The sequence below is a fragment of the Mustela nigripes genome, chromosome 3 (genome assembly GCF_022355385.1).
Source record: "Mustela nigripes isolate SB6536 chromosome 3, MUSNIG.SB6536, whole genome shotgun sequence".
Lineage (NCBI taxonomy): Eukaryota > Metazoa > Chordata > Mammalia > Carnivora > Mustelidae > Mustela > Mustela nigripes.
Window position 1 is genome coordinate 2,822,736 of NC_081559.1, and position 13,389 is coordinate 2,836,124.

General features: G+C 36.4%; 1 protein-coding gene across 1 annotated transcript; it reads right to left on the reverse strand.

Moving 5' to 3' along the window:
* Positions 1–4,900: 4,900 nt before the first annotated feature.
* Positions 4,901–11,039, reverse strand: MSTN (myostatin). The gene is made up of 3 exons (XM_059392625.1): positions 10,541–11,039; positions 8,338–8,711; positions 4,901–6,303 (listed from the first exon to the last, which is right to left on the reverse strand). The coding sequence occupies exons 1-3, from the start codon at positions 10,911–10,913 to the stop codon at positions 5,923–5,925; spliced, it is 1,128 nt and encodes a 375-aa protein (XP_059248608.1). The 5' UTR covers positions 10,914–11,039; the 3' UTR covers positions 4,901–5,922.
* Between the last annotated feature and the right edge of the window lie 2,350 nt (positions 11,040–13,389).

Sequence of the window (13,389 nt, forward strand, 5' to 3'; positions counted from 1 at the left end):
GCATAATCAAATTTTGTTCTGAATAGGGTCCTTCATAAGACGTTAAGGAAAAAAAAAAAAAAAGGCATAACACTTATTGGGAAAAGGTTTTCTTAATAGAATAACCTTGAATGGTTAATAATATAAATTAAAGATGTTATTTAGTAGCTTAATCTATTTATAATTTTTGGTTTAAAGTTACTTTTATGATTAATTGAATCAAGTTTATCTGTTGTTCCTTCTCAGGAGAACTTTTCAACAGATCTTCTTAATATCAGAATCTTGGAGAATATGTTTTAGATTTCTATAATTTAAATCCAGTGAATAGATTTTTTTGCCTAGAGTGCATATGTAGAAATAATAAAATAAAATTTGGTTGAAGTCAATTTTTTAAGAAAGTACATATATATATATGTGTGTATTTAAGTAAAAATTACCTTAATTATGGAGCTGACATAATAGCATTACATTGTTAAAAACTTTTCTATCTTATAATAATCCAAATCTGGAATCAATGAAAACTAAGCATGTACATCTTTGCTTCATTACCAAGCTATGTATTTCTGTATCAGGAATATTTAGTGTAATGTTAAACCATAGCTGAAGTGAACTATTTAAATTTTATAGCAGATTATTAAGGAGTTATTTGTCATTATTCATATACATTTTATGCCTGTCAGATAAAATAGGCAACTTCATATATAAAATCATATTCCAACTGTATTCTTGATAGAATATAATATTTATTGAGTTATTTTGATAGGTAATCTAGTAAAATATATATAAATGTTCCCTCCATTTAGTATTTTAAGTGACAACAAGGATAATTTGCTGTAAACCATGCATGCTATCTAATTAAAATGTATTCATTTCCCAAAGACATTCTCTGTGAAATTCCATCTGGACATGAATGAACTAAATTTAGTACCATTTTGCATTGCTTGAGATCTTATATAGGAATGACCAAAATGAGTATAGTTTACTCTGATCTGTTTCACAGTGTATAAACTAGAACAGAATGATCATGGGAATGAAAATTTCAACACTATTCCCTACATGCCAGGCAAGTAATGATTGCATATCACATTTTAGACTATGGTTTAATTTCTTAAATATATTATAGGGCAGTATTCATGTGTCTTATTTTAAAAAGTGAGCATCTGATATTTAATGAATTTTTATCATGCTATCTTTTTATTAAGTAATATTGGAATAAATGATCAAAAAAGTGTAAGGGATCTGGATTTCTATTTCCTATATAACTAATATTAAATATAAATGCTGTTTCCTTGGGAAGTTTAATTTGTTTAGCCTCAATTCCTTTTTTGAAATGAATATGACCATAATAATACTGAACTTTCAACATTATGAAGTTAAAATTACATCATTAATGTGAAAGTACTTTGAAAATTTAATTATTAATACATTATTACTTTTAACTTTTTTTTACTGTATGCAATAAACTAATGGTTTTAGGTGCATCTGACCATAGATTTCCCCTTAGGGTCTATCTGTCCAAGAAAATCTCCAAGTTGATAAAAGATTAGTTTCAATAGATGTAAATCATGATAATCATATGAACATTTATTTAATGACTTATGTTGGATTTTCCCAGCTAACAGACCATGACTCGGAGCTTTTTTGTTTTTGTTTTTAACTTTCCTGCATTTTGTCCTTTGAAATCATTCTTCTCAATCTTAGCCACCATGCACTCTTGTCTAGCATTTTAGAGCTTTTATCTCAGTTCCTGAACCAATCCTCTTTATAATTTTGGGCAACCCTCTCCCTAGACCTCAATTCAATTTTCTGTAAATTAGATGATCTCTAAGACCTGTTCCAGGTCTCCTATCCTATGACGCTGACCCATTGCCATCTCCGTAAGCACATTCTTCTTCTTCGGTCGTCATCCTCTCTTCGTGCTCCTTCTTGTTAAAACCAACGTCACCTTCTCTTACTATAATGCGGCCACACAACCTTTGGCAGAAACCAATGCAGAATCCAGTAAGGATACATTCCAAAATATAAGCATTAACAAATATGGTTTCATTCTTCCATTAGGGCTTGGTGAAGAATTAGAACCAGAGTAATGAATCGTTGTGTCAAACTGCACTTAGTTCACACCCAGGCTGCTCACTGAGATCCATCCCATTGTCACGGTTTCTCAAAGTTCTCATCTGCGAACTGGGAACAACAATGTCTTGCATGCGGAGCATGTCACAAAAGGGTCTGGCACACTTCTGGTGCTCAGTAAATATTATCGTCTCATACCCTCTTAATTCAGACACCCCCACATCAGTAACCTTGATGATAACCTGGTTTCGTTTTTGACACATAAATATGATGTCATACTTTGAAGTCTTTTTATTTAGTTGTCTAGTTTAATCTATCACAGAGTTGTCAGTTGGTGTTTGGATGATCTTTAAGAACAAAATGTTTTGGTATATAGTAAGGGTTTTTAGCCATGTTAAGACATCCACATTGATTTGAAATTTATTTTCCTTTAGCAACACCCAAATCGTTTAATGAATAAAGCTCATTAATTGGGAAGCAGTCATTATGAATATATTGTATTATTTCAGGAAAAATAATTTTTGTTTTCAGAAGAAAAATACAAGAGTTTGTAAACCAGGTTCTATGAACACGTTCTATGAAGGCCCTAAATTCCCTGAAACTGTATGCAAAGCTGTGAGTTTTATTTCTTCTCCTGAGACTGTCTTTAGTTTTCAACAGATTCCAAAAGGGTCATTGACATCCTAAAATGTGTCTGTCATGGTTTAAAGTGAAATGAATTTGTTCTCATTTGGGGGATAGAATAATTTAGTTCTCATTTAATTACTGTCAATATCAAATTACTGCCTTTTTTTTTTTTTTTAAAGAAAACAGATTCTTTACAAAAGTGCAAAAACCAAACTGAATACAAAAAGAGTAGAGTAGGGATGCCTGGGTGGCTCAGTGGGTTCAGTGCCTGCCTTTGGCTCAGGTCATGATTCCAGGGTCCTGGGATCTAGTTTGGCATTGGACTCCCTGCCCAGTGGGGAGCCTGCTTCTCCCTGTGCCTGCTGCTTCCCCTGCTCATGCTCTCTCTCTCCCACCCCACCCCAACAAGTAAGTAAATTAATCCAAATCTTTTAAAAAATGTGTAGAGTTTGGGAGGTTTTGCTGTTATATTTATATATGTATTTTTAACTAGTATACGTTAGTGGGAAGTAAGAGAAATATTACAAAATAGTCAGAATGTTAAAACTGATGCACCACATCGAACTTCACATGGTGTTTTTTGACAATCCCAGAGATTAGTATGATATAAGTGAATATTCTTGGGGTACTTCAATGAAAGTGATGAGTACACTTGCCATTTCTGGGACATAGGCAAAATAGAAAAGGAAATGCCTTTTGTGACAGGTCCTGTCACAAAAGACATTGGTCCTGATGTTTTCTTTCATGGTCATATGGGTTTCAAGAGGGCTACCACATGGTGAAATTGGTGATGAGATCCTAGGGCTGCACGGGAAGGCTGAGTGTAAAGATCAGGGAGTTCTGTAACGGGGTCTGGAAAATGAAGGTGCTCCTTCCTCACACCGCAGAGTCAAAGTCCGCAGTTATTTGTCCTCCAGAGCCTAAGGCATGTTCATGGGCCTACTGACGCAGACTTCTGGATCAGGTGTATTCATGACCCTAGAAGTAGCTTCTAGTTTGCGTGATTCGAAGCGGCGCCCCTCGTCCCGATCGTTGGTCCCATTCACAGAGACAGCTCCAGACCCGTCGATGTTACATGTCTCAGTATTAAAACTAGAAAAAGTACTACACTTAGTTTGTATGAGTGTAAATAGCTGTAATATCATTGATGGTTAAAAATCACATTTATATTAATTATAAATTACTTATTTAGGAGCCATACACTACGTAGAATTTTAATAACCTCTTCCATTAGATTTAGTGACTGCTTTATAGCTAAGTTACTAAACTGATAAGTAGTGAAGAGAGTCCACTTCAAAGACATTATATACAATGTTACACTTAAGAATTTCTAGATACTTTATAATTGTTTATCAATTTAATTTGAAAACTATGCCCTCAAAGCTCAGATAAATGTGCCAGTATCATTAAGTGCTAAGAAAAAAATGCAGCTTCCCCGTGTCCCTGTGATTTGTAACTTGTAACTCTAGGACTATATACCCTTGCCAACCGCAATGCATTTGGAAATTGAACCTATGAAAACATATAAATAGTTTTCAGGTCAAGATAAAGAGAAATGAAGCAAGTATAACTAGTCCTTGCTTTCATACATTTAAAGCAGCTTAACTAGAACCAGTTTAACAAGAATTTCACTCATGAGAACTCTAGTAGCAGACCTGAAATTCCCAAACCAAACTTTTATGCTAAAAGTGAAGTCAGAAATCCAGAATTAGTCATTATAACATAAAACTGTTGTATCTTTCAAAAAAGGTGAAAACACTTTAATATAATTTATATTGTTTCTACACATTAAGTGTAAGAAATAATTTCACTTAGTCATAAGTACAGTGAATTTGATTAACAAAATCCTGATTTACAAAATAGAAGTAAATATTGCAGAAATATATTCATTATCAAATTATAAAATAAGATTAACAATTCTTGTTAAGATATCATCAGTTTATTATTTTGCATTTGAGATAATAGAGTTAAACCATTTGGGGATGTTTAATAATATGAGTATTATAATAATGGAACGTTGAGATTTGAATACAATGACAGTAAACCATTGAAATTTCACATTCACGTGATACAGCCATCATGAATCTGTAAGTGAATGTTAATAATGTAAAAAAATATAAAATGATTGTAATATAACCATCTAACCATTAGCATATGGAGTTTTAAGACCACTATTTAATCTGCTAATTTGCTCTGAAATATAAGCAGTTGCTTTTCTGTGATACATGACATATCTTTGTGCCTTAATACTTAATTTGAAATGTGCTTACCATAAAAATATACCAAAGTAAATAAAAAAGGAGACACTTATTTACAAAACAATTTTGTATACATATTACATAAATGCAATTGTTTCAAAGTCTTTTTATACAATATTGATAGAATCAGCCATTTCCATTATTTTATCATAAGAACTGCAGTGTTGCAAAGGCAGGCTGTAATTCAGAAATCCTGATTAAAAATGAATACTTTTTGGCTGCCTTTTAAGATAACACAGTTTCTTCAAGTATGCTACAGAATTGAATGCTGACCTCTAGAAAAATGATTTTTCTTTCATTAAAGAAAATCCATTCCCCATTTGGAGGTGTGTGAAAAGTGCACCTTAAGAAAGGAGAAACTTATTATTTTACTGAATGTTTTTTATTTGATAAACCTGATAATATCAGCCATTCGGCATATCGTATTAGCACCACTGGCATGGACTGTTAATGTACTGTACCGATCACAATAGGGACGGGGACTTACAAATGGGGGACCATCCCTAGTTTTGTGGAATTCATCTTACCAACTATGCTATCATACAATATAAATTCAAGTGTTTAAGGATGATTCAAATGATGGTATATAACAATCCTGCATTTTACCAATACTATAGGTTTTTCTGTAGATATTAAATGATGCTGTAAAGAAATAGGCTTTGAAGCATCCTCCCTTGATTCACCAGAACACAAGGAGAATTGCTTCATTTACCTGGATGTGCTGTAATATATACGAACATAAACGTAATTTGATCTCCTCGTTCAAAAACCCTGGAAATCATTAAGGCTTGTTATCGTGTGATTTATTCTGATGGTTAAATGGCAACCATTGCATACATTCTCTCTCTTTTAGTCCATTTACTGAGCTTGTGCGTAAGTGACTGTAGCATACTCTCAGCTTATAGCCCGTGGACATCATTTCACAGTTTCGAAATTGTTGAGGGGAAGGCCTTCCGTGGTCTCGGAAGTTACGAACCAAGCATACATCTCATGAGCACCCACAGCGATCTACCACCATGGCTGGAATCTTCCCGTATATTATTTGTTCTTTGCCATTAAAATATAGCATATTAATGGGCGACATCTTTGTGGGGGTACAGCAGGGGCCTGCCGAGCCTCTGGGGTTTGCCTGGTGTACAAGGTGAGTATGGGGATATTTCTGTAAAAACACAAATTCACACTCTCCAGAGCAGTAATTGGCCTTGTATCTTTTGGGCGCAATAATCCAATCCCATCCAAAAGCTTCAAAGTCCACGGTCAGGGGGTAGCGACAGCACCGAGACTCTGTGGAGTGCTCGTCGCAGTCCAGCCCAAAATCTCTCCTGGACCTTTTCGGTGTGTCTGTCACCTTGACTTCTAAAAAGGGGTTCTGGGTGAGAAGGAAAAGAACAATCAGTAAGAGGAAGAGGCCCCGAAACACTGCCCTCCCTCCAGGAGTCATTACTGAAGAAACTAATCGTTTTGCTTATATGACATTTATTTTTCAAAGACAGAGCCTTAAGGAATTTTAATTTACACTAGGCTCGATTCCTCCCTGATGGCTCCCAAGAATATAAGCGCGATTCGAACTCCCGGCGGTCAGATCTCTGTCTTTTTCATTTCTGTTTTCCCCAGCTTCCTGGCACATGCTCGATGTTCTGACAGTATTTATGGGAATAAAGGGACAAAGCGGGGAAAGGGGAAGAAGAGGTTAGACACAACAGAGGAAGCAAGAGGTTCGTTCTCTCTCTTCCTGATTAAATGTGTTGGCCAAAACCGTCTGAGGACTCCTGGAGGAATAGTTGTACTCATCCTTCCTCTGTTCCCTAGATCTTTCCCCGGGGAACCTTGGCTGTGAACACCTCCCGGTACTACCCGGGTTGTAGCAGGAAGAAGAAAGGCAGCGTAGTAAGAGGAGTGGTGTGCATATTGGGTCGGAAAGAAAAACTCTTAAGAGAGCAAGCAAGGCACAGATTCAGAAAATACACATTATTTCACTTTATTCTTTCACTGAAGAATGTTTCTGTTCATAAATTTAAACAATAATTTGCTGGCGCCTCCCTTACCCCCATCTTTTAATGCATTTGAGACTTTTCCTTTTATATAGAAAAATCTGAGGAATGTGTCAGTAATAATTATATTTGATTTGTGTAATAAACAATCTGTTTAATAATGCTTAAAGCTTCTGTCACATTACCAACGTTAATCATTAAAATGCTACCTGTAAAAAAGAATACTTTCTTAAATAAGAAGTTTTTATCCTATATCAAAATCAAAATAGACCTGGTAATCATTGCTATTTAACATTATTTTAAAAACAGCATCATTATGTGAGTCAATCACATTTTAGGTAGCATATTCAAAGACAAATCTTTTGGAAAACTATATAAACTTCTAAAGAATATGTTTTTACTCAAAGTAGATTGACTATCTAATAATGTACTTTTTACAACCAAAACATTTAAAAACTTAGAAAGATAGCATTTATTGTTTGTAAGTATAATCTTCTGTTCCACATTATGCCAATAGATGGAAATAAAAAGATGGTCACATTAAATAAGTTCAGGAAAGCACAGGTAAGCCAGAAGAGTGAGTAACTCTAAACTTATACTAGGGTTTAAAATAGTTTTTATAAATGTTTATAATATGCGAGGTATTGTCATCTGCATGGCCTGATATTTTTAAATTAGTTAATTTACTAGGCATTACTCAAGTAAACTCAAGCACAAAAATGGTAAGGCCGCTTAGAAAGAAGCTAGGTAATAAAGGTTAACTAGCCTGGAAATTTAAATTTTATTAGTGGTAATTCACAAAGTTATCTTCATATACATCAGTGCATGGACAGTCTGCAATACCATAAACATATTTATCATAAAGGACCTTAAGTATACTATATTTAATAAGATGTAAGCCTAAACCTATCATACTTAGTTAACTGCTATATATAAAAGCATTTCGTTTTCACCGTAATTTTTCAAGTTTGTTTTTTCTGCTTATTTAAACCAAAATATTTCAACACATTTGGCATTCTTCAGAGGAAAGAAAAGTTTTGATTTGTTGGATCTGTAGCAGAATCCACTATGAAGATTTCACATTTTTATTCATGTAACCATGTAACATATCAATGAAAAGCAATTTATATTTCAACTCCAATTCAAAAGAACTCCCTCAGAAGTTAAGGACCATGGCATAACTGTTTTTTTAATCTTCGTGCAAAATAAAAGTATCAAGAGGGTGTTTCATAGAATATGAAATTAGACACCCTACTTTTATGAGGTACAGGGCTACCGTTGGGGTAAGATAACCTTTGTCTCGCTTATAAGCATAGGAAATGGGTGGTGATTTTTTCACTATTATTCGTTCACATGATTTGTAAAAATGTAACAATGTTTGTTGTTCGATGGTATTTTCAGTTATCACTTACCAGCCCATCTTCTCCTGGTCCTGGGAAGGTTACAGCAAGATCATGACCATTCTCATCTAAAGCTTTGATTTCAATGCCTAAGTTGGATTCAGGCTGTTTGAGCCAATTTTGCAACACTGTCTTCACATCAATGCTCTGCCAAATACCAGTGCCTGGGTTCATGTCAAGTTTCAGAGATCGGATTCCAGTATACCTTGTACCGTCTTTCATGGGTTTGATGAGTCTCAGGATTTGCACAAACACTGTTGTAGGAGTGCTGACGGGTCTTAGATAGATCCACAGTTGGGCTTTTACTACTTTATTATACTGTATTTTAGAGCTAAACTTAAAGAAGCAACATTTGGGTTTTCCTTCCGCTTGCATGAGAAGATCAGCTATAAATGAATAAGAAAAGAAAAATAGTTGTGGAAATTATTTCTCATAAAAAATGAGCAAGTCCCTTTATATAAATTGGTAAACATTTTTTCCCACTGGAATAGTAAATGCATATTTTAAAGGGAAAAACCATGCAGAATTTCATTCATAAGTCAGAAAAATATCAAAGAAAATAATTACTTTTCAGTGGCTTTTCAGAAATCTTTACATACATATTTTTTTCGGCTGATTATGAGGAATCTACTCCCTCTCCAGAGAAGCGTGGGCTAAGAGAATTCTATAAAAGAATGAAGAGTGGATGAAATTTTAAAATGATGATGATTAGAGAGAACAAGAGACACCGTGCAGGAACATCCACTTAGAATTCTTTGGGAATCTGAGTAGTTACCCTGACTGAGCAGCTGCACCAATCAGTCTGGAAGGAGGAACCCTTCCCCCAGGCCTGAATCACCTGGGGACAAGACACACTGAGCAACTAGCTGAGCCTGGGGAATTAGCAGAAAATATAGCACATCTGCTACATTTTGGCTCTGGAAGAAGCCTAAAGGAACAGAACGAATCAGGTAATTAGCCCCAAACTGGGAATGTTGCATTCAGGCTTTCTCAGAAGTTAGAAAACACCGTCTTCGGAGCCAGGCTGTCACTATAAGCAGAAGCACGAGTCTCTGTCCTTCTGTTTTTCTAAGACTGTTTACAAATCAGGGGAATGTCTCGCAGGACTGTCTGATAGCAGGGTCTTAAAGGACAATTATCTGCGGCAGTCTAACGTGGCTACCTGATGAGGAAAACAATATTTTGAAACTGTTTCCAGTTCAGTTTAAAGTGTAAAAAGCACTGTTTCAAGCAAGACCACAGGCACATGGCATAAAAGCTTGCTTGTCTTGCCTTCTCCGTTGAGGTGCCCGTCTGCCTAGCCTTGAGCCGAGTTCAAAGCCCTGTGGCTGCAAAAGGAATGGGGTGAAATACACCGTCTTTCAGAAGCAAGGTACGTACCGCAGGTAAGAGCTTCCTCCCTCCCCTGAGGACTAAAACAATATTCTAGAGGCTTAGGAAGCGGTGTGCCTGCCCGGAGCTGTGCACACCAGGGTCTCCCAGGAACAGCGCCGCAGTCAAGGCGTAAGTGGGACTGTGTGAGCCGTAACCTACCTAATGAGAGTGTGTACTTCCCGGGCATTTTCTGACACTCGGCTCATGATGACCATTACGCTGCGTTCACTTCGTCACTGGTCTTCCTCAGACATTAAATTTTTTAAAACTTTTTTTTTTTTTTTTTTTTTTTTACGCTCCAGTGTCATAGCTTTCAAGATTAAATATTTTAATTTGTGAAGAACATAACACTGTGAGAAATGGTTTTGAATAACAGAAGTTCTAGGCACTTAGCAAAGGCTCAAAGGAAGCCCTTTCTCTATTATTAGAGGGAAATCCTCATTATTTCTAGTGCATATTTCAGGCAACGGAATGCGATCATGAAATTTCACGGAAGGTTTGAACATTGCTTGTAGTATCTCCCAAGCATTGCCTTGGTAGCCCTAAGCTGTGGAAGCGCAAGCACGGTATGCTTGTTATATTAAACTAAACACGAGTGCCATGCAAGCGTTTAATTTGTATTTCCTCTTGGCTTTCTAGCTCTCCAGCGAAACAAACAATGCCCCAGACTTCAGTCTCATTAGTGTATTTCGCATGAAATCTTGAAAAAGATTTCCTTTTCTTCCTTCCTACTTACATACAAGCCAACAGCTTGTGAAAAGAGCCTGAAAATAGATCTGTTTCTCATAAACACTCGAGCGGCAGTCAGCAGAACTGTCGGTGTACCAAGAGGGCTACTCACACTCGGTGGGCATGGTGAGGACGGTTTCCGTCGTGGCGTGGTCGTCGTCGTCTTCCAAAGAGCTGTCGCTGCTGTCATCCCTCTGCACATCGTACTGATCAATCAGTTCCCGGAGCGGAGGAGCTTTGGGCAGAAGTTGTCTTATAGCATCTTTGCTGATGTTAGGAGCTGTTTCCAGGCGGAGTTTACTGAGGATTTGAATTTTTATGGCTTCTATCCTTGAAGATTTCGTGTTTTGTCTCCAAGTACATGCGTTACACAGCCGCTCCTTATCCACATTTTCTTTCTGCTCACTGTTCTCACTTAGATCCACCGGACCAGCAACAATCAGCATGAACAGGTAAATAGAAACATAAATTTGCAGTTTCTGCATGATTTTAAATCAGTACAATCTTTTTCCTTGTTCTTATTTCTTCCTTCTACTTTTGTTTTGCTTTTGAGTAATGCCAAGCAGAATTTGAATGCCTGTACAGTCTGAGGGACAACTTGCCACACCAGTGAATCTTTTATACTGTATTCCAAGTGGCTTTTTATATTCCAGCTTTGATGAGACAAGTGTCGTCAGGATCTATGATTGGCTCTTGCTCCACAATGAATCTCACTGTCAGAGGTTAAAACCCTGTCTGTCACAAGTCACCAAACAGTATTTTGTTACAGTCAAGGGTGAGCTGATTCATTCGACTACTTCATAAAAGAAATAAATCTACAAATAATGAAAGATATATGTGACATTTGAAGAATTAAAGTCTATGTTAACAATAATAGAAAGTACATTTAAATCTGATTAATCTTTATATGTGAAATTCAAGCTGTAATTTAAATAGGTAAATCTTAGTTTTACACTTCATACTTAAAAAGTTGAAATGTTTCCTCAAAAGTTAAAATGATTATCTATTATTTATACAAGGATTGGAAGTAAAAAGAATTTTACTTATTGTATTAAATTATGTTTAGTGCTGTGTAATTAGGGAAATATGAATTTAAATACGGAAGACTTGAATTAAAAGAAAAAGGTAAGATTGTGGTACAAGTAAAAGATTTTCAGCTGTAATTGGAGAAATGTGATTAAGTGCTTAGGTGTTTTAAAAATCAACTTATCATAAAGTTATACATGGAATTATTTTGAAATAATTTAATGTTTTTTATTAATATAAAGATTGTGCTCACTTTTTGGCCAATTGCTTTCAGCTATTTCCTATTCTAAAGTTGCAGATTAATATTAATTAGAAGATCTGTTTTTTCATTGTTTATTACCAAGAGGATAATGTTAACTAGTAGAAAAATCTCTGAACTTAGAATAAGAAGATAATGGGGTTCATGACGGGCAATGCAGCACTTACCACAGTTTGCCTCAGATTTCCAGTGATAAAAGTAAAAACCATAGCATCTGTTCTTCATAAATTATGTCAGAATGCTGTGGCACATGCAAGCAAAAGAGCACCATAGGAAGGGGGCGCCCATTTTTTGGTCCCCCCAACACTGTAATTGGTTTGCACCCCTTTGCCAGTATCTCATTTTGACCAGAGAGCAGACACCTGGCAGAGATTTGGGGTAAGGTCTGGGAGCAGAGAATGGAGCTTTTTTCCTCCAAATTTAAGTGGCCTGTGTAGGGATCAAACTCTCAAACTTAGCTTTGGGAGCCACGAGATCTAACCACATGAGCTGGTAAAGAGCTAAGCAAACAGAGCCAGGGAGAAACAAGCTGTTTCTGAGCCACAGGAGATTTTTCTTCTTCCTGCTCCTTTTTAGGAAGCTCAGGACTCCGGGGAGACTTAGTCCATTATTCTTCCTCCCCCGCCCCAAGAGAATGCAGTGGCTCATATCAAATATTTATTTTTTAGGTCACTACCACTTTTTCACATTGTACACTCATTTACTGCCTCAGTGCACTAAAATGCAACTCAGTAGCCTGAAAAGTTAATGCATTTTCATCAAATTCTTAAGAGGTATCTACATCTCTTGAGAAAAAATGGCCTTACATAATGCATTAGATTTGCCCATCATTAAAGATTAAGGAAACCCAGACACAAACCAGATGCCCTGACGGATTTCAGCCACTTTTGCTTGTGGAACAATATCAGATCAGGCTTATAAAGTTTTATTTGGTAAATCTGTTTTTCTATATATAAATCCTGGTAAGGTTATAATCATTGTAACATAATGCTTCTATACACTTCTGAGTTAAGTTGAACTTTAAAAAAAAAAGAAAAAAGAAAAAAAAAACACTTGATTAGATTTGCCTAGCAGTTGGGAATTCGGGCTCTGGAATCAGGGGGAACTGAGTTCAAGTCTCACTGTTGCCACTTCTAACTACGTGATAATGGGTAAGGCCCTTAACTTCTCTAACCTATGAGTTTCCTCCGAGAACTTCGGGGGATGTAATTTCATAGTGCATGTAAATTGCTGAATACAGGGCCTGTCATGTAGTCAGTGACAAGTGCCCCTGGAGTCCCAGTCTTCGTTTCCTGCAGAGAGCTTTGAGGTCATGCTTAAATACATCCTCCCCACGAGCCGCAACTGCTTTAGATTGTAGCTGCCAGTTACCAATTCTCAGAGACCAAAATTTCTTAAGGTAGCCCTATTACTGGCATATTTCAGCTTCTTATTTATTTTTTTTAAGATTGTATTTATTTATTTGACAGACAGAGATCACAAGCAGGCAGAGAGGCAGGCAGAGAGAGGAAGAAGCAGGCTCCCTGCTGAGCAGAGAGCCCGATGCGGGGCTTGATCCCAGGACCCCGGGATCATGACCTAAGCTGAAGGCAGAGGCTTTAACCCACTGAGCCACCCAGGCGCCCCTGCTCTTTATTTTCACTACCTAGAATAAAGCAAACAAAGGTTGCCTTTTC

Coding starts and splice junctions, on each gene's coding strand:
- MSTN (XM_059392625.1), bottom strand. CDS start 10,913: ATGCAGAAACTGCAAATTTATGTTTCTATTTACCTGTTCATGCTGATT. Junction 8,712..10,540: donor CCTCACCATGCCCACCGAGT/GTGAGTAGCCCT, acceptor ATTCATTTATAG/CTGATCTTCTCATGCAAGCG. Junction 6,304..8,337: donor GACCAGGAGAAGATGGGCTG/GTAAGTGATAAC, acceptor CTTCTCACCCAG/AACCCCTTTTTAGAAGTCAA.